Source organism: Dermacentor albipictus, chromosome 7 (genome assembly GCF_038994185.2).
Source record: "Dermacentor albipictus isolate Rhodes 1998 colony chromosome 7, USDA_Dalb.pri_finalv2, whole genome shotgun sequence".
In the NCBI taxonomy this organism is placed as follows: Eukaryota; Metazoa; Arthropoda; class Arachnida; order Ixodida; family Ixodidae; genus Dermacentor; species Dermacentor albipictus.
In genome coordinates, this window is record NC_091827.1 from 107,372,052 (window position 1) to 107,393,943 (window position 21,892).

The following is a 21,892-nucleotide window of genomic DNA, read 5'->3' on the forward strand; positions in this document are numbered from 1 at the left end:
TAAACCCACTTAGTCTACGATTACTTGATGCGCTCTAGCGCTTCCTCATTCTCAGCAATGCAGAAGTAGCTGCCCTTTTTATCACCTACGGATAAAGAAGAATGCATCCAAGTTGGCCACCCGGCTTTTACACTTGCTTTACACTACAGCACGCATAGCCGATATAGTCCGAGGACGACCGTGACTACATCGAGCTGCAGCAACTGAAGCTGGCAGCCCATCGTATCCGGTATTTTTGAGTGTGGCATGATTCGGCGGATCTGAGCTAGGTCATGTTCATGCGTTGGCTGGATCAGCAATCCATCCTGCCGTGTGAAACACAATTTGGTCACAAAATTTAATTGCCGTTGAGAACCTGACAATGCTAAAAGGGAGCAATTGTAGCAGACCGCCTGGCGCTGTTCCTATCGCTTTGATTCCGTCTGCGCAGCAACCTTGCACGCGACATCGGTTGCGGCGCTCCATCTAGCACTGCCATGGGCTCCTGTGTTTCCACTACCAGAGGACGCCCCTGTGCGCATGGAGAACATGTCAAGTTCAACCGATATATTTTCCACAAAGATCGAATTGTTATAAAGCTTTCGTGCAAAGGTTCAATAGCATGAAAGAATGAATTTGCAGGCGCCTGGGCTGGAGGTGCCATCATGCTGAGGCAGGCTTGAGATCCTGTTGATCTGAATGGCATCTCGTTGTCTCCGCCAGCAGGCCTGCACAGAGTAGCAACATGGCGGTGGCCTTGCAGTTGCCGATTACAATGCATGGTGCAATAGGAAGCTTTTCCTATAGAGCAGGTTATAATAATTCTGTGGTCGCCAGAGCCAGGTTGCGTTTGCAAGTTCACTGGAGCAGGGTATCCGGGCTTGCGCCGCGCTGGACGCGTACGATCTGTCCTGCACTATCTGCGCATGCGTAGGCGCGCCGGCTAGCTTACGACTTGTGTGGCCTTAAAGGACCCCTCACCACGCCACAAAGCAAATTACAGTCATACACTGGAAATTGTTACGTGCCCGCTAGGGAGTGTTCTGCCGCAAGAATTTTTCAGATTCGTTCAAAAATAGCCGAGATGTAAATATCTCTGTGCCGCATACCCATGATTTCAGTAAGCGAACGCCACTTCCAAGAGGCTCACTCTCTCCATTTTCCATGTCTTGGCTGCGCAAGCGAAATTACTTCCTTGCGTTTTCCCATACCGGAGCTTAAGAATTACATGACGCATACGTCATGGGCCGCGCCTTCATTTTTTTTCTCCTTTCTTTGCTGCCCGGTGCACTTGGGATGACATGGTCGTGTGCGAGCTGTTGCGTTTGTCTGGTTTCGAGCAGCTCAAGATTTTACGCGCTGTGCAAGGGAACACCTGAATAGCGGTATAAGTCAGTGCTACACGAATACTGAGGCAGACACAAGCGCATCACAAAGCATGATTGCGCACTGGAACACGGTATAAAATGACATAGTTTCGGTGTCCACGCGCGCGACTGTACAACGTGAGACCAAGCAAACGAAAGTGCGAAATAAAACAAAAACGCGCAGACATACTGTTTGTGTGCTTTAGTATTTTTCTGAACTTTCTTGCGGCTGCTGAGGCACCACATTACCGAGATAACACGTTGCCTGGAATAATTCTCTAAATCACATGCCGCTTTGAGCGACGTCACAGCACTGCCATGTACGTGGGCGCACCTGTGTGATATGCGTCGACTCTCTGGCTGGGAGCGCGCCCCTCCAGAAGAGAAGTGCAAATGGCGTTCCATTTGAAATTTCACCTCTGTCCGTGGCGCGTAGCCATGTAATACCTAGCAGACACGATCGCTAGCGCACATTGTATGCACGGCGCTTGTCGGCTCAAGATGGCCAGACCTGGTGAAGGGCCCTTTAAGGCATAGCCAACCGATGGCTATTACTTGAGAAACCGCACTGCCCAAAGCCCGGAAATGCTATCAGATCACGCGCTCCGGCGCATTCCTATGTCGTGTCATGATATTTGTGTATTAAAAGTAAGGATGGTGCGCAGCCTTATAGAGCACAGGACCTCGAGCTGAACTATGTAAACTATCGTCCAAACTATCGAAACACACACACACACGCAAAAAGAGAACGACCAATTGGCCAGGCTAATGTGTTGCCTGGTGGGAGACTTCTCTAAGCTAACATGTAAGAAAATATGTGACCAAAAGTACCTTTCTGGTGTCCAGCAATTTCAGTCAGGTCAACTGACCCTGGACTTTCGGTATGATCTCCAAACTTTTTGCTGGCTATCCGCTCAAAGTTTGGCATTCATGTCAGTTTACAAGAGGCGCGAAAGCTGAATGTAGCCTTTCCGAGCAATTAGCGAGCGTGATCGTGTGGCCCTCGTGGCAATTCAAAGGAAAACGGGTGCGACGTGTCCACAGTTCTTTAGCCCCATTTTGCTTAGCATATTTAAACACTACGTATTATAAGGCTAAAAGAAGGCTACTCCACCGCAGCATAGATGAGACGCTGAAAGCTATAATGTGCGGAGCATGCACTATAAATTATATTTATATACGTGAGACCTTTAACTTTCAATGCCTGCGCTATTTGAAAAATTTATGTGCAGAAAAATATTGAAGTGCACGACAGACGTATCCTTTGATTATTATACTTTCAGAAAGAACGGAATTTTTTTGAACAGCAAGCGGTGTACGAACTCAAGCTCTTCAAGCCGATCATTTTCAGCGCTTAAAAGCAAATGCAAAATGTATGTATTGTACCAGGAGAACTAATGCAATTTCTTGCGTGCTCAAATTTGTCACTACTCTTTCATATTAACAGTAATTCTTATTAGGTCATACCAATTTATATTCGCCATTTCTGGTGCGAAGGTAGCATGCAGATAACGAAATTGCAGTTCAATAAAGGTACCTCCTTTCCCTTGGGCGGGCACGTGACAGGGCTGTATGTCTCCTCTCCTCGACAAGTCGATTCCGCCGTAGTGAACTTAAGCCGGTAGTTGAAGCCGGCGGCGCTCTGAAACAGGAGCATTCCATTGTATATAAGTTAATTTCCCTAAAGAAACGTGTCGTCAACCACACAGAAGCTGAGGGATATGTGGCTGCCTCAACAACAAAAAGAAAGCTATATTGTGCAACATGATACTGAACATACAACATTTAAACATCCACGTTATATGGCTATCAACATGTTGCAAATTGTTCTGTTTGAATTAATTTACACATTGGTGGCACAGGTGAAGGTGTCAAGATAAAGGCACTTTGATTGAGTGCCAAAAGCGGATTGGGCACATAGGTGCGACATTTTCTGTAAGTCACCAGTGCGGCAAGATATATGCACCGTAGTTACAATGTGTGTAGCTTGAATGGCTCTGGTAAAGAAATTTGGCTACATTTGGAGGCAACAGAGCTGGAAAATTGCTTGAAAGGGGGACAAAATATGTGTAAAATAAGGCTGAAAATAACGGAAGCAAGTTGCTGACAGTTTGAAACGTGTCAGTCAGTGCGCAGATATTTAAAAAAGAAAAGATTATTCCAACCCTACAATTTGTGGATTAAGGATATCCGCAAATAATAGCGAGTGCAAAATTGCAAACAATTTATATATGCGGCAAGGGTACCTTAAAAAAAACTGCTTAAAAACATTTTTTTTTCTATTCGGCCAATCAATGTGAGCGTAGCGACAACGCCGAACGCGCGCACACAGCGTGTATGTTTCCACCCCATGCTAAGACTTCGTCCATGAAGTTCTTTCTTTTTCGTTCTTGGTAAGCTTCCCTTACACACTTCAAATATCGAACATAATGTCTCATTGTAGTGAACGGTAACAATCAAACACTGTAAAACAGTTAAGAATTTCACTCTTTAGAGGGCACACAGGTCGAAAAAGGAAGAACGCTTAGAACGCCTCTAGAACAATGTTGGTGATAAGTTTGCTCAGGTGCAAGTTGGCCAGAACCAAACGTTGAAATGTATTGCAGGTCTTAAGACATCCGTTGCGTCTCGCTTCGAGGCGTTTGAAAGCCGTCTAGCTACTCTGCAAGCTTCATTCCCGCTCTCTAGTTCTGTGGCTGATGAGGTGAAAAATAGTATTCAGGCATTAACAGCCACAGTGAACAAGCTTGTCACGCAAAAGGGTGAATTTCAAGCTCGTCTAAGTTAAAACAACTTCAAGACTTAGACAAACGTATGACTGTGGCAGATAACACCTCTGCATTCACAGACCTACGCACCGGGGGCGTAACCAGGGGGGGGGGGGGGGAGGGGGCTTATGGGGCTTCAGTCTCTCCCCCCAGATTTTTTCGTGCTGTCATGCACTGCCGACTGAAAGGATCCCTGTCGTCGGAAATCATTCCGGATTTCATCTGGAATGTAACTTTTGTGCTCGAAAAGCCATTTCGGTGCGATCATTGCGAACTCTGGCTGCATTTTGTGGCAACGCTCATGCACCGGGAGTCGCATAAAGCAAGGAGCCCCATCCGAGCACAAAGTTTCGAGCGCGTTTCGATGGCGAGCTACTTGTCGCGGCATCTCGCAGAGACTGCAGAATTTACGGAGCTCATTGTTTTCAATCTGGAAACATTGTAGGTATAATGTTCTTACAAACTTTCAATGCGGAAGGCGCATTGGCATTTCCAACGTCATGCTTTAAATTTTCAATTCCGGAACTTTGTGGGTTTTATGTTATAAACATTAGGCACCAAAGGTGCATAGACTTTTCTAAACTCGTTCATCGGGCCATACAACGAGACAAGCCAAAGTTCACCAAAGTGTACTACTCTAAATTTGGCAAAACTCGCAGCGAGGTCTGATGAGATGAAGCGTCGTGGTGGTTCATTTGTGCCGTCAGTCAACAGAAAAAATATCAGCATTTCTTTTCACCTGCGCCAAAGCATCCATGTGGAGACACTAAAGCCAGCAAAGGTAACTACATTCCTAATTATTTTGGTACTGTGACTTTTATTCGTGAGGACACATTCAGCCTCTTTAATTTTCTTGTTCTCGCTACCCGTGGGCCGTCAGAGCCAGACAGGGCGCATGCGTTTTTCTCGAGTTGCCCCGACCACTGCGCGGCTCACTTCGGTACGCGTTCGTTTTTCTCTGGCCGAGTGGATTTCCGCCTGGCAGAGCTTTGGATGCTTTCTGGCTAGCAGACGACAAAAAGAAAGAATGGTCGCTCACCACCATCACTGTGGGGGCTCGACAGATTGCAACGCGTTCGCTTGAGCGCAACCTCTCCGGAAAGTGTTGTGTCGCGGGTGTAGGATACCGAGCAGTATGCGTATGGTTCTCTGTGGATGAACCATCTCACGTTTTCTTCGGTATTCCTTCGGTAGGCGCCCAAAGTAGGCATTCGATTGTGGTCAACATGGTTATCTTCGCGTTTCTTCTTTTCGGTGCCCCTGCCCCACAAATGAAAAAAAAACATCGTTGTGGCACAGCGAATTGTCGCGTGGTGAGAGCTAGATTTTCTTACTTCATCTTTTGCGGAAAATAATGGGCCATGCGACGCTTCAGTTGCCAGATATTCTCATTATATTATTGCGATAGCAATCATGTGGACACTTTATGCGCATTCCTGCCGTCACCATCTCCCTTATGTCCCGTATAAAGTCCAAGGGTGATAACATCGTGACCGCGCGCCACATGCTGCATGTGCGAGTGAAAGCGTAGGGCTGGCACGGATGCCGACGACGGTGGCTTGCGTACGCAAAGAAGAAAAGCGGGGATGAAACGCGCCGCCTTCCGCCGCACGCGATTATCAGGGGGAGTGGAGGAGGGGGGCGCCTTAGGTTTCTGTGACCTATGAATCTGTGATATCGAATCATGTTTACTTGCCTTGTTTGACGCGCTATATATGGTGACTTTTTCTTTATACCTAGATATATTCGAGACTTATACCTATGTTTAATTTTCTTGTTAGGAGGTTTTGTGTATACATGCAGTGAACTTTGTTTCCACTGGCACTCTTTTGGCCTTTATCAAGCTGTATCTTCGCATTTGTGTTTTCCATTGGATCTTTGCATTTCTAATGTACGAGGACGAGTCAAATGAATGTGAGCTAACCCACCCCGCGCAATAATGGTTTGGTTCAATATCTGCGAGGCATGCACGTGCCAGAGAGGCACCTCTCATTTACAAAAGTGACACGCAGGTGTGAGGATAAATGTACTTTAATGCTTTCATACACTGTATTGAACATGGTTGCGTGACATAATGGACGCTCAGAAAGTTGAACAGCATGGTGTCGTGACGTTTTTGACAGCTGAAAGGTGTTTTAAAAAAAGAAATTTGTAGCCGTATGGCTGCCTTTTACGTGGGACATTGCATTTCATTGGTCACTGTGAAGCGTTGGAGCAAACGGTTCAAAAAAGGACGTGAAAGTACCAAGGACAGTCCAAGACCGAGCCAAAGCCATTGTGCAATCTCATCAACCTTTACAATCCCCCCCCCCCCAACGCAATTGCAAACGTTTATTGTGATGATTAGACAAGAACAGAATATAAGCAGCGAGGAACTGGCAGAGCGTGTGAACGGTGTGAACGGAAGACACGGTTTGGTTCACACTATAATTCATGAGTATTTCGGTTATCGGCTGTTGTGTGCGCAATGTTTGCCTAACATATTTAACCACCACCAGAAGACGGAGAAGTTTGGCGCTGCCTAAACTCATCAGATCCGGTATCACAATGACAGTGACGACTTGTCTCCAATTGTGAATGGGGACGAATCATGGTGCCACTACTACGAGCCTGAAACGCGATAGCCAACTTTAAAGTGGAAACATTCGAGTTCGCTGCCCCCAAAGAAAGCAAAGGCCGTGAACAATGCTGTCAAAGGCCGGTGTTGTCGACTTTTCTTTTTCCATCGTCAGGGGCCATTACAAATTGAATTTGCTAAAGCTGGAAAGACTATCAATCTTTTCCGGTATAGCGGAACGCCGAATCGGCTGCTCGTCGGAATCAAGAACAATCGACGTGGAAGATTGAGAAAATGGAATAATCTTGCTCCACGACAACGCCCGTCCCCATGTCGATGATCTGGTTAACACAAAACTGGCTAAGATCAAGTGGGAAGCACTGCAACATCCGCTATACAGCCCCGACGTGTCGCCTTGGGACCTTCACATTTTGGGGCAATCGTAAAAAACAGCTCAAGGGAACCTGATTCATGTTGGACGAATACGTGATATAGACACTTACATACTTTTTGAAGCAGCAGCAAAAGGTGCTTTATCAGACGGGAATCACGCGACTCGTTAGGCAGCGGGTAAATGTTTAAATGCTCACGTAGGCTACTTTTAAATAAAGTACTCCGTTTGTCATATAATCGCATTGGCTTACTTTAATTTGCCTCATCCCCCTATATTTTGCAGAACTTCTTCTTTCGATATATTATCTCTGTTGAGACTAATTTCGGTGCAATTACTCACATTACCGAGCGGCGACAGCTGCTCCTGCGCAATGTGTTGGAACAAAGGACACCGTCATTGATATTTTTTTCTTGCCATTGCATGTGCACCAAATTGTGAACAATGCTCTTGAATGACAAAGTTGCATTAAAATATTTGTCTTCAACTTGTTCATTTCATGGCTTTTATATTTTTCATATCAATAGCATGCACTGCTTTGCTGGTTTCGAACTCATATATGTCACAAGTTCGTGTGATATTTTGTTTACTCATGAAATTGACAAAAAACATAGAGCATTGATATCAGTTAAGTCGGGTGCCATTTTTGGGACATGCTAGTATATTCTTTTTTTTTAAATACATAATTTTCTTCTCTTGACCATGCGAGCGTTCAAGAAGTCGCTTGCAGCATATTTGGTGATGGCAATACAAGTAGTCATGTATTTGACCCCTCGGCAAATTCTATTGATCCCTCGACAAGCTCTGGGAGGCCTTTGGTCCATTTCGCGGTACAGGTTCTGTTGTAAAACTGCGCGATGATCATGCCCTTATTGATAAGGTTCGCTATCACTGGGCCATACGTCTAATTCAACGGTGAAATCATCCATTCATTTTGATCGATCCTCATCTGTGCCTCCAGTTATCAACCTTGCCGATGTTAGCAACCATACTGTCTCAACGTCATCGCATCTTCTACCAACTTCCAGATCGGTTGATTACCTTCCTTTGCTCAATATTTATGCACGCAGTGTCATCAAAAATTTCCTGAATACTCGTCTGTTATTAACTCGTACTGTCCTCACGTAGTTGCCGCCACAGACACGTGGCTGCACAATGAGGCTTTCGACTTGGAATGCCCTCCATTGGACTCTATCGCAATTGCGACGGACAGACAAAAGAACAAACGAGCTGCGTCGCCTTTTCGCTTTGATCAGGACTTAGGTTCACCATGTTTCCAGCTCCTCCAGATACGGACTCAGCCTGCTGCAAACTTCACTTGGTTGATGCATCTTGTAATCGGCGCTTCATATCGCCCTCACCTCCCCCCCCCCCGGGAGCATTAGTGTACTGACTACAAGCCATCGAAGCATTAATGCACAAGCTTAATCGAGCTCCGTCCAACTTCATCTGTGTTGGTGATATCAGGGCAATGGGCATTCATTGGCCATCTTTACCGACGTGGGTTGTGGATGCCACTATCGATTTCCCGCAAGCACACTAACATCACCCATGAGTGCTCATTACGCACAGTCAACATCTCGCACGTACAAACCTATCGCTACCTCGGTATCATAATCTCTAGCAATCTCAACTGGCCGGAACACATCACGAAACTGATCGCCGACAGCTCTCAAATACTAGGCTTCATCAAAAGAACATTCTCGTTGTCACCCCCTTCCGTCCGTAAACTGGCATACAAAAATTGCGTTCGAACAAAATTTGAATACGCTTCCACGATTTGGCGTCCCCATCAAACATATCTAATAAATGCAATATAATCGGTCCAGAACCGTGCTGCTCGATTCATATCTTCAAAATATAATAATAATATTTGGGGTTTTACGTGCCAAAACCACTTTCTGATTTTGAGGCACGCCGTAGTGGAGGACTCCGGAAATTTTGACCACCTGGGGTTCTTTAACGTGCACCTAAATCTAAGCACACGGGTGTTTTGGCATTTCGCCCCCATCGAAATGCGGCCGCCGTGGCCGGGATTCGATCCCGCGACCTCGTGCTCAGCAGTCCAACACCATAGCCACTGAGCAACCGCGGCGGGTATCTTCAAAATATGACTACAAAACTAGTATCAGTAGTATTAAGTCATCGCTCAATTTACCCACATTGGTCTATCGATGCAAGATACCACGTCTACGCTTCTTCCACAAGTTGTACTACCATTTTAAACATCTGTGCGAATCACGTTTTCTACCACCAGCACGTTCGTCACGACGCCTGTTCAATTCACTCAGTTTACAGCGCCTGTACGGATCAACTTCTCCCTTCAATAAATCATTTTTACCCACAGCAATCCAGGAATGGAATGCACTCACAGATGCAATTTCCAGGGAGCATGGTCCTGAAGAATTTAAAGAGCGCTTGCTTTCTCATTTTGGGAACTACAATTTGAAAATTTTTTCTTTTTATTCCAAGTGTTCTTGCATTTGAAGTCGCCTGTACCCCTATTTTGTTTTGCTGCATTACTTAACCTGCGTTATTTCAATTCATTCTTTAGGTAACATCTTTGACTTATATATATCTATGACCCCCCCATTATGTAATACCCTGTATAGGGTCCTTCAGGGTCCAATAAATTATGATGATGATGATGAGAACTTATAAATTTGAGCCTGAATTTGGGGCTTACTCGGATCGTTTCAGAGCCTACCAGGCAGAAGGCTTTGTTGGGCTTCCTCTTAGCTGGAACATTGCCGCGAATTATTAGATTTGTGAAGTGGTAGGGGGCATTGCTGATTATAAGGCTGTCATAAAGCGAAGCTTTCTATGTGTCCTTAAATATGTACTTGAGCAAAAAAAGCGCGCTGCAGGAGAGCCAACTTACACATATGCGTAGAACAGGACAGCTTGTAGTCGCAGTCCCACGCGAGCATCGACCGGCTAGCCGTTCAGTGTCTGATAACGGCGCGAAAGGATGAGTCCAGCAAGAGTAGCGCATGCGCACAAAATTCACTGGAAGCGCAAGTAGCGTCTGCTAGGCATGACACCACCCCTGTCGTTATTTACTGAGGTTCCCTGCTTATCGAAGACAGCAAGTTCGCGTTAACACAGGCTCGTCCTAGGGAAAAGATGAAAGCCCCTTTTTTAAAGAAAGTTCCACACCATGCTACCCAGATGAACTGTAATATAATTGAATTACCGTGTTTTTCGAGCCAAAACAACTTCATGCCGTAGTGGGGGAGACTGGAAATTTCGACCACCTGGTGTTCTTTAACATGCACCTAAATCTAAGTACACAGGTGTTTTCGCATTTCGCCCCCATTGAAACGCTACACCGTGGCCGGGACACGATCCCGCAACTTCATGCTTAGCAGCCCAACACCGTACCCACTAAGATACCATGGCGGGTGACGAATTGCATATATCTGCATTGCATTAGCTACGTCATGTAATGCCTTCCCGGCCGTCTCCATGGGTAGACCGTTGGTGCAGCGCACGGCAGAAGAGGCTGCCGTACGCGAATGCAAGCGCAAGTGATATCGTGCCCGTAAGGCCGATGCCGTGTATTAACGCGACAGCGTTAAGGAGCTCGTGTCGCAGAAAAGCCGGTGTCGTCGGCGTTGGCCGTGAGCAATAAATCCCCACAGGCACTTCATGAATAAAAAATGGCTGTGGCCTAGCTAACTTTAAGCCCAAGATGCGAAGCATACTAGCCTTTATTTTAGTTCTTAAACCACTGTTTAGCCTGGTGAACTGCTGTTGCTTGGCTATATTTGGTTCGGCTAGACGAAGAAACAACTCATGCGTTACTCTGCTTCGCCTTCAAGAGTGGAACGCGACAGCGTTCCCGTCGACCCGCCAAGGGGTGTAAGACAATGGGCTACGGCGCAGCGACTACGCGCCCCGCATTGGACGCGGTGAGCGTCGAGCAACGCAGCGTTCGGCGCGGCAACGAAATGTGCGCCTGAGCAAGCGACGCACGCCTGAGCCTTAGAAACAGCTCGTTTCTAAGGGAACACCGCATTCACTAGAGGCGCTTTTGTACCGCTTTGAAGCATCGTACTCGTGGCTCAGTGGTAGCGTCTCCGTCTCACACTCCGGAGACCCTGGTTCGATTCCCACCCAGCCCATCTTGCAAGAGTTGAGCCAAAGCCACCTAGAAACAGTCTCTGTAGCACGCCGCAACCTTCGCTTCGCATTCCAACGAGCAGCTCTGTCTCCAGGAGGCATCTCACCTCGTGAGTGTCTAGCAGAGGCAAGCGCAGCTGCTTGTATACTGCCGCGAGCGACGGCGCGAGTTGGAGCCCCGTTTCTCCTCTGTCGTGCCGTCACGGTGCCACGTGGTATTGAAGGCGACACCGCCGCGCCTGAGGAGCTGGGTTGAGCTCTAGTAATATGCTTCGCGTAAAAACAACTTGCAAGATGGGCTGGGTGGGAATCGAACCAGGGTCGCTGGAGTGTGAGACGGAGACGCTACAACTCAGCCACGAGTTCCATGCTTCAAAGCGGTACAAAAGCGCCTCTAGTGAATGTGGTGTTGCCTTAGAAACGAGCTGTTTTTAAGGCTTAGGCGTGCGTCGCTTGCTCAAGCGCACATTTCCTTGCCGCGCCGAACGCTGCATTGCTCGACGCTCACCGCGTCCGATGCGGGGCGCGTAGTCGCTGCGCCGTAGCCCATTGTCTTACACCCCTTGGCTGGTCGACTGGAACGCTGTCGCGTTGCTCTCTTGAAGGCGAAGCTTATGCGTCCTCCAATTTTTTGCAACGGCATACAGATACCATGTGGGAGACGCTTGTGCAGTCGAAGTGGCTGCAGGTAGTGTAATCGTCAGCTTGTATTTCAGACCCAACACGTCTCGTTGTGACACCGAAACGTACCTGGCAGAAACTATGAAGCCCACAAAGCCACATTGTACGCCGATCCTCGTGCGCGGTGACCTTAATGTCGATGTGGCGTAAGTGCACGGCAAATGGATGGAGAGTTTCATGCTAGATCGCTACTCGTTGAAATTGAAGACGACAAAGACACCCACAATGCAACAGCGTTCCCGCATTGATCTCACGTTTGCAAGCACGCTGTGTCTCGTTAGAATGGCCGAGCCTCTGACAGTGTAATACAGCAATTACAAGGCAATACTGTGCAAGTGTACAGTTGTCCGTGAAAGCGTGAGTGTGTGCGTGTAATGAATGGCTACATGATTTAAACTAAAAGCTATGTAACTTAGCGAAATGTGGTTTCATTCAACTTAAACGTTCAAAAAACGCAATCATAACAATCGTCGGGTAGCTCAGCATTTCTTGAGTTCGTTGTGTGGTCATCGGCTTTGGACTGTCTTTTATTCAGTTTGCATTGGGGAAAAGCTACGCATTCAAAAATCTTTAAAAAAGGGCCTTGTTTTTTTCTATTCCGTGCATTTTTTATAAACCGTCCTTAGTCCTTATTACATTTCACGATTTCAATCATGCTGACGACGCGTCTATAATACAGTAATTGGCTGAAGGCTTCGAAATTTTTGAAACACTTGGTATATCACGTGACGGGAATATTCCCGTGGCATATTTTGAAGGTATTGTCACGTCATGTGTTAAACGCGTAATTCCGATCAAATCAAAGAACACAAATGCTAACATGTGTCGTATGAACCTAGATATATTACGTTTTTCATGTCGTCTTCGCAGGCTTAGATGATTGAAGGGTTCTCATGAACACGCACACATTGAAAAGTTCGCTAAGGTGAAGGAGAAATCACGTGTAAAAACCAAATCAGCTAAGTACTTTTTCACAGTGTGCAGCTGCTGTTTTGTTGAAAAGTAATCCTGGTAAGTTCTGCGGCCCCATTTCACCTCGTAACAGCTCTTGTACGTCTTTTTGTGGGAAGAGTGGAACGATTACTGATTCATTAGTAATCTCGAACGCCTTCAACACGTAGTTTTAGTCCGTTTTTACTGGTGCCAATAATATTGTTCCTTCTTTTGAAACAAATGTGCAACGTGCCCCATTAATTACCTCAAAGTCAGCACAGAAGGAGTCCTTAAACCTCATAATAAATCTTCATACAAAGAATAGTGACAGGCCTGATGGTATCCTGAATTTTTCTTGTTCGGTATACGTTATGAACTTCAGCCTATTTTACTCTTATCTTCAATAAATAACTCTCTTCCGGCGTAGTACCTTCATTATGGAAGGTGGCTAAGGTGATCTCGTTACGTAAGTCAGCTAGTAAACATCTTTCTAACTGCCAGTCAATAGCTCTACCTCCATAGTTATGCAAAATACTAGAGCATATAATATACAAACACATTATAAAATTTCTTGGCTCAAACAACATTATCTATAATGAACAGCATGTATTCAGACGCGGGTTCAGCACGAAAACACAACTTCTGGAGATAACGCATGACAGCTTCTAACCTGTATAAGAGATTTCAAATTTACGCTATTTTCATACATTTTTCGAAAGGTTTCTATACCGTGCTTCATTAAAAACTACTGTCCAAACAAAATGCTATTCTTAACAACCTTCATTTAGTGAACTAGATAGAGTCTTTTTTTTTCACCGCTCTGAATTCCTAAGCTTTAACTCGATGACTGCCTCGGCGGTGGATGTGTCATCAGATGTCCCTCAAATATCGGTCCTCGGTCCTCTTCTTACTAATATTAATGATTTACTGCGTTTGATATTATGTCAAATCCCCGTGTGTGCAGACAACTGCGTGTTGTGTGATATAATCTCATCTTCCCTTGATAAGGTGCCCCTTAATAAATAACTCGTCGGATTTTCCGAATGGTGTGATAAATGCAAATGAATATTGACTTTCGTAAGACTGTCGTTATGTCCTTCTTTGATAAAGCTTGCCCGTTCTTTTTCTGCTACGAAATTAATGGTAATTCCATTGAACGCGTTTCTGAATATAAATATCTTCGTCTCGTTTTCACCATTAAAGTGTCCTGGTCATAGCACACCGATTCCATTGCGACTGAAATTTGACAAAACTCAGCCTTTTACGTCGTACGTTGCCTTATTCGAAGCGCGACACTACATAATTATTATATAAAGCTATTGTCGGCCCCGTACATGGGTATGACAGTATGGTTCGGAATCCCTACAGCAGTACTAGATTGAGTTGAAGCTGTCCAAAGGAAAACCATTCGATTAACGTACCATCGTTTGGCCCCCAGTTCTCACCGTCGTCGGTCAAGTCCTCACCTAATGTAACATCTCTCGTCGAGCAGCGACGCCTTCATTCTCAAAAAAATTTTCATGGCATTATTAAGTCGTCCTGTCGCCTCTGCAGTAACGAATATATCGTCTTTGCTAAGTTCTCCTTTATTATGAGATGTCATGCGCTTAGCATTGCACCCTTTATTGCACGCACCTATACTTTCATATATAGCTTTTTTCCTGAAACAATTGAAACGGAACTGCCAGGTATCAACCGTTCTCTCCCTTTAGACGAATTCTTTTCTGTGGTTCCTCAATATTGCGCTTAGCACTTGTTGCTATATTTCTTTGTTGCTTGTTGTATTTTTCGTATTGTATTGCACAATCCATTCCTGCTATAGCCTCACAAAGGGCTGCCGTATGTGAAAATAAAGTCGCATATAAATGCTGAAAAAACAAACGAACATGCAACACTGAATTCACAAGTACAATGGTAATGAGAGAGAACCTTCATATACTAAGTGGCCCACGTAATTCGCGACAACTTAAAAAACATGCAAAGGTCACGTGGCTAGACTGAGGACAAGTAATATTGTTCGCCGTTGCTTGGAGTAAGTCAGACTATTTTTTTAATTAGTTTAATTATATATTTAGTTATTATTATTCCACTAGGAATTATATGGAAAATAGAAGCGAATTTCGGCTGTCGTCGTAGCTGCGACATTGCCGTGAAGGCGGTATGTATTTCTTAATGAGTATGCTGTATGCCATGTCAAGCTATGTGGCATGCGGTATATGCGGATTATATTGCCGCAACACTTTATTCAGTAATGTTACTAATACAGGTCGTACAGTCTTGACAATAGAATTCCTAAGAATATGGGAATAGCATCCCACAAACGCTCTTTGGCCATACTTGGCCCCTGCGCCATAAAACCCCATATAGCATCAGCATTCCACAAACAATGAAACAAAACGCATACAACGCATGCCTTTTATCTTAAATATTCTTAAATCTAAATAATAAAATTGCAAAAAAGTAACAGAGTCTAAAATTGAAAACATTGAAATTTTATTGACACCGGAGTGCTCTACCTCCAGAGTAGGCCAAGAAAGCAGTTTAAAACATACTGGTACAGAAAAGTGATCATAATGTTGATAAGATAGACGTCAGCTTTAATTATTAAACATAAATGACATTTTCTGACGGCACGATTCAAACAGATGACTCCTTGCACAATAGCTCGTTTTTTACTTGGTCACATTACGTTTACTTCAGTTCATACTGCGTCTTGAGCTTCAAGTCTTACACTTCATGTAATATCCTTACATGTTGCAATCGCATTAATTGTTTCGCACCTACGCCGTAGCTGTGAGATTATTAATTTAGTCAACTGTTCTCTGAGGAAAACTGCCTATGACAGAATGGTAGACTATCCGAAAGCATTCCCAATCCAAGGCTTCTATAACGTAACACTATTCCAATCTGATTTTATTGAAATCTCTCGATGTCAATTTTCCGTTTAGTAGAGTAGTTTTCTGGGCTAGTTGGGCCATGGTGAACATATAATGGTTTCCAGCAAGTACGGACGCGAGCACAAGTAAGTAGAAAAAGACAGGACAACGCTGGTTTGCCCACCGTTGTGGACAACCAGCGTTGTCCTGTCTATTTCTATTTACGTGTGCTCGCGTCCGTACGTGCTGGAAACCATTATACGTTCATGAGTTTTACGTAACCACCGACGCAGACATCGGGTGGTGACCCTCCCCGTTGTTTAAGCAGACCAATCAAGCGCACTACTAATTTATAGGAAGTTAGATTTGTTTGTTTTCAAAACGAACAGTATTGCCTACCTTGGCCTTTTCTTCTTGTCTAATTACCTGACAAGCGAGGAAAACGTAGAAGTGTAGAGGGTTTCGGTGTGGCTGAGGTAGCGCAGTGAAAGTAGATAACCGAAAAAGAGATTGATGCCAGCGTCTGCGATTGGACCGCTTCCCCTTCCTTAGCTTGCACTGACTGGTCGAAAATCATCGCGGCGTGCAACGAGAGGCTGAAAATGCCACTAAAGCGGATCCTCAGCGAAGGAGAAATTAGCCGAGCGCGTTTGTTGTGTGTCTAAAGGGCTCCACAACGTTATACTGCCAGACAATTAAAAAAAATTAAACGCAGATAAATTCATTCTCTCCGGCAGCTCCGAGTAGCCAGTGTAAGAGTGTTCGACCTTCAGTGATCTTATATTCCTTTGGACTATTCGGCTATTCCAAAATAGGTTCAGCTTTCTTCAGCTTTATTGCGTACATGTCAAGTTTACTTCGTTAGTGGTCGCACGTTTGTGACGTCACGAGACACAAAGGTCTTCAGAAGTGGGCGTAGTCAGGAAGCTTCTGACTAATCATCATCATCATCATCATCATCATCATCATCATCAGCCTGGCTACGCCCACTGCAGGGCAAAGGCTTCTCCCATACTTCTCCAAAAACCCCGGTCATGTACTAATTGTGGCGATGCCGTGCCTGGAAACTTCTTAGTCTCATCCGCCCACCTAACTTTCTGTCGCCCCCTGCTACGCTTCCCTTCCCTTGGGATCCAGTCCGTAACCCTTAATGACCATCGGTTATCTTCCCTCCTCATTACATGTCCTGCCCATGTCCATTTCTTTTTCTTGATTTCAACTAAGATGTCATTAACTCGCGTTTGTTCCCTCAACCAATCTGCTCTTTTCTTATCCCTTAACGTTACACCTCTCATTCTTCTTTCCATAGCTCGTTGAGTAGAACCCTTTTCGTAAGCCTCCAGGTTTCTGCCCCGTAGGTGAGTACTGGTAAGACACAGCTATTATATACTTTTCTCTTGAGGGATAATGGCAACCTGCTGTTCATGATCTGAGAGTGCCTGCCAAATGCACCCCTGCGCATTCTTATTCTTCTGATTATTTCCGTCTCATGATCCGGATCCGCCGTCACTACCTGCCCTAAGTAGATGTATTCCCTTACGACTTCAAGTGCCTCGCTGCCTATTGTAAATTGCTGTTCTCTTCCGAGACTGTTAAGCATTACTTTAGTTTTCTGCAGATAAATTTTCAGACCCACTCTTCTGCTTTGCCTCTCCAGGTCAGTGAGCATGCATTGCAATTGGTCCCCTGAGTTACTAAGTAAGGCAATATCATCAGCGAATCGCAAGTTACTAAGGTATTCTCCATTAACTTTTATCCCCAATTCTTCCCAATCCAGGTCTCTGAATACCTCTTGTAGACACGCTGTGAATAGCATTGGGGATATCGTATCTCCCTGCCTGACGCCTTTCTTTATTGGGATTTTGTTGCTTGCTTTATGGAGGACTACGGTGGCTGTGGAGCCGCTATAGATATCTTTCAGTATTTTTACATACGGCTCGTCTACACCCTGATTCCGTAATGCCTCCATGACCGCTGAGGTTTCGACAGAATGAAACGCTTTCTCGTAATCAAAAAAGCTATATATAAGGGTTGGTTATATTCCGCACATTTCTCTATGACCTGATTGATAGTGTGAATATAATCTATTGTTCAGTAGCCTTTACGGAATCCTGCCTGGTGCTTTGCTTGACAGAAGGCTAAGGTGCTCCTGATTCTATTTGCGATTACCTTAGGAAATAGTTCGTAGGCAACTGCCAGTAACCTGATCGGTCTGTCCTCGGGGACCGTTTTTGTGGATTAGGATTATCTTAGCGTTTTACCAAGGTTCCAAGGTGGAGGTGCTCAGATTCAAACCCCGTCGCTTGAAACCCTGGAGCTGCGATCAAGAACACGACCGCCCGCCGTGACCGACAGCTGATCGGTCTATAATTTTTCAAGTTTTTGGCGTCCCCTTTCTTATGGATTAGGATTATGTTAGCGTTCTTCCAAGATTCCGGTACGCTCGAGGTCATGAGGCATTCCGTATACAGGGTGGCCAGTTTCTCTAGAACAATCTGTCCACCATCCTTCAGCAAATCTGCTGTTACCCGATCCTCCCCAGCTGCCTTCCCCCTTTGCATATCTCCCAAGGCTTTCTTTACTTCTTCCGGCGTTACCTTTGGGATTTCGAATCCATGTAGACTATTTTCTCTTCCATTATCGTCGTGGGTGCCACTGGTACTGTAAAAATCTCTATAGAACTCCTCAGCCACTTCAACTATCGCATCCATATTAGTAATGATATTGCCGGCTTTGTCTCTTAACGCATACATCTGATTCTTGCCAATTCCTAGTTTCTTCTTCACTGTTTTCAGGCTTCTTCCGTTTCTGAGAGCATGTTCAATTCTATCCATATTATACATCCTTATGTCAGCTGTCTTACGATTGTTGATTAACTTCGAAAGTTCTACCAGTTCTATTGTAGCTGTAGGACTAGATGCTTTCATACATTGACGTTTGTTGATCAGATCTTTCGTCTCCTGCGACAGTTTGCTGGTATCCTGACTAACGGAGTTACCACCGACTTCCATTGCACACTCCTTAATTATGCCCACAAGATTGTCGTTCATTGCTTCAACACTAAGGTCCTCTTCCTGAGTTAAAGCTGAATACCTGTTCTGTAGCTTGATCTGGAATTCTTCTATTTTCCCTCTTACCGCTAACTCATTGATCGGCTTCTTATGTACCAGTTTCTTCCGTTCCCTTCTCAGGTCTAGGCTAATTTGAGTTCTTACCATCCTGTGGTCACTGCTGCGCACCTTGCCGAGCACGTCCACATCTTGTATGATGCCAGGGTTAGCGCAGATTATGAAGTCTATCTCATTTCTAGTCTCGCCGTTCGGGCTCCTCCACGTCCCATTTCGGCTATCTCGCTTGCGGAAAAAGGTATTCATTATCCTCATATTATTCTGTTCCGCAAACTCTACGAATAACTCTCCCCTGCTATTCCTAGTGCCTATGCCATATTCCCCCACTGCTTTGTCTCCAGCCTGCTCTTTGCCTACCTTGGCTATAAAGTCACCTATTAGTATATTGTATTTGGTTTTCACTCTACGCATCGGCGATTCCACGTCTTCATAGAAGCTTTCGACTTCCTGGTCATCATGACTGGATGTAGGGGCGTAGACTCGTACAATCTTCATTTTGTACCTCTTATTAAGTTTCACAACAAGACCTGCCACCCTCTCGTTAATGCTATAGAATTCCTGTATTTTACCAGCTATATTCTTATTAATCAGGAATCTGACGCCTAGTTCTCTTCTCTCCGCTAAGCCCCGGTAGCACAGGACGTGCCCGCTTTTTAGCACTGTATATGCTTCTGTTCGCCTCCTAACTTCACTGAGCCCTATTATATCCCATTTACTGCCCTCTAATTCCTCCAATAGCACTGCTAGACCCGCCTCACTACATAACGTTCTAGCGTTAAACATTGCCAGGTTCATACTTCAATGGCGGCCTGGCCACAACCTCTGACTAATAGAGAAGGGTTAATGGCGAAAGAGGCGTAGTCTCGGAAGTATTTATGTTTCTTTTGTTCAGTCTAGTTGTTCAAAATCAGCCTGTACACGTCATGGCAAATGAAAGATCGCTGTGGTTTTCGTGAGGTCGCGTGGTAGATTCGCGAAGTAGCAGTGGCTCGAAAAATTTTCAATGAACCATGGAAGGCTAATTACCGAGTTGGAATAGAAAGAATTTCGAAAAACTTTACCTTATAGAAGCCCAGATTTCTGCTGCTAAGTTCGCGTTACATAAGAGCTTTAGCGCTACCAAGCGTTCTGTTCCAGAATACTGGCTACGTAAAACTTTTACTGCGACAGCACTTAGGAGATCAAAATTGAGGCTCCCTTGTCCATCTGTCCGTTCATCCTATTACCCAGATGACTACTGTTGTAATCAACAACCCACAACGGAGATTTCTTGCCGTCTGGTGGGAACCTGTCACCTCAAGCATTGCCATTGGGCAGCGAGCAGGAAAAGAACTTTTCTATTGACATTTCAAGCCGTGTCAGTGATTCAATATTTATTTAGGAGCTGAACCCACTGACCATAGCGCTTTCAGCAAACAGCAAAGCTTGGTAATTATGGCAAAGTTCGCATTCCAAACAGACTGAGAAAGCTGTGGCATCTGTGCAGGTTTGCCGTAGGGCATAAAGAGCGCTACTATACTGAGCATCCGCTGTAAGCACAGGTACACGTAAAGAGCGTTCCCACTCTGAAGCGCCGATGTGCTCGTAGCCCTTATTATAGTCCCCGACGCGTTCGGAACAACGACCTGCATCGGAGTTATGGACGTACTACTTGGGATGACCAGACGCTCGAGGGCATCCATGCGATCGGCCAGCTCGCCTAGGCCTCTCTTCGGGTCTCCTAGGGCGACTTGCCCCTGTGCTAAACCTTGCTGTAACTGCTGCATGCTCTTAGTGAGCGTGTCCAGCATGCCTTTGATCTCATTAGTTTGCAAATTTGAATCTTCCTTAGTGGAAACTGTCCTACGCTTGGCGGCCCCGGCCGAGTCGCTGGCCGCAACTGGTGCTTCTACGGTGGTCGGTGCCGATGCGTTGACTGAAGCACTCTGACTGATTACCAGTTTCTTAATCAATGTCGTTTCGCTAGCCATCTTTCTGACCATTTCCTCTAAGCCTGCGTTTTGCTTCTCAAGGCGGCTGCCTCGGCGTCTCTGGTTTGCTCTGGAAACGGGTCGCGTGCGCAGCGGGAGGGTCTTGCTTCGGCGCCGCCAGCAACCATATCTACCCACGATAGGGTCGACCTTCTCTTCCTCTGCTGGCCGGCACTGGACCCATACCAGGCCCTGGAGACAGAGCGGCGGCTGGAGCAGCTTCCTGATCAGCCCCTAGACATGGATCTGCCCCTAGACCCAGATCTTCCCCTGAACCTCCCCTTAGACCTGGAACCACGTCCCGAAGGCGGAGAGGGGCTCCTGGATCTAGAGCTCCCGCGAGCCGCGGAGCGGTCGGCGACGGCCGGGAGCTGTCGCTCGCCCATGGCGAAGGCCAGAGACTTGCTTCTATTGGCTCGGGATCTGTCCCCGCGTCGGCGTCTGACGGGCACCCAGCAAAATGTGTCTAATCATAGATAGTTCCAAAGAGGAGTTCAGAATTTTGCAATGGAACCGCAGGGGGTACTCAAATAGGAGCGCTTCGTTGCAGCAATATTTTATATCGCTAGCTAACAAACCACAAGTAAGAGCATTGCAGGATACCCTCGTCTCTGCCGCATCCCTCTCTGGTAATCGGGCCATCTCCGCGCAGTCCGGAGGTCAGGGAGTATTCACGTAAGTTGACAGAATGCTTACACACTTGTCTCACGACCTGAAGCTGGCGAGTTGCAAGGTTGAATACGACATAGCAGAGGCTCTACTCAGCACGAGACAATGCAACCAGCGGAGAAACAGCGTGTTGATACTCAACATCTACAACAATCCTAGGGACTCGCGACAGAAGTTTAAAACGTTACTCAAGAAATCGATCGACCTGGCCGGCACTCATCTCCTGGTTGTCGTCGGGGATTTCAACGCACTGTACAGAGTGTGGGGGTACGTCTACAACACGAGCAAGGGCAGAACGCCAACGAAATTGACCTCACGGTCATCACGGACAAGGCGTTCCGCGCCCGAATCGGCAACTCGGCGAGCTGCGAGACCACCCCCGATCTGGCTTCGTGAAGAACGTCGAGGGATGCGAGGGGAGTAACACTGCAATGGATTTTGGTAGCTA

General features: G+C 45.9%; 1 protein-coding gene across 1 annotated transcript in view; it reads right to left on the reverse strand.

Annotated features, from left to right (window-relative positions):
- Positions 1-21,892, reverse strand: part of LOC135903513 (cystatin-2-like) — a 40,089-nt gene that overhangs the window by 2,622 nt on the left and 15,575 nt on the right. Inside the window, exon 2 of the mRNA XM_065433826.2 lies at positions 2,884-2,988. Within this exon, the coding sequence (XP_065289898.1) occupies positions 2,884-2,988 (105 nt within the window). The remainder of the gene's footprint in view (positions 1-2,883; positions 2,989-21,892) is intronic.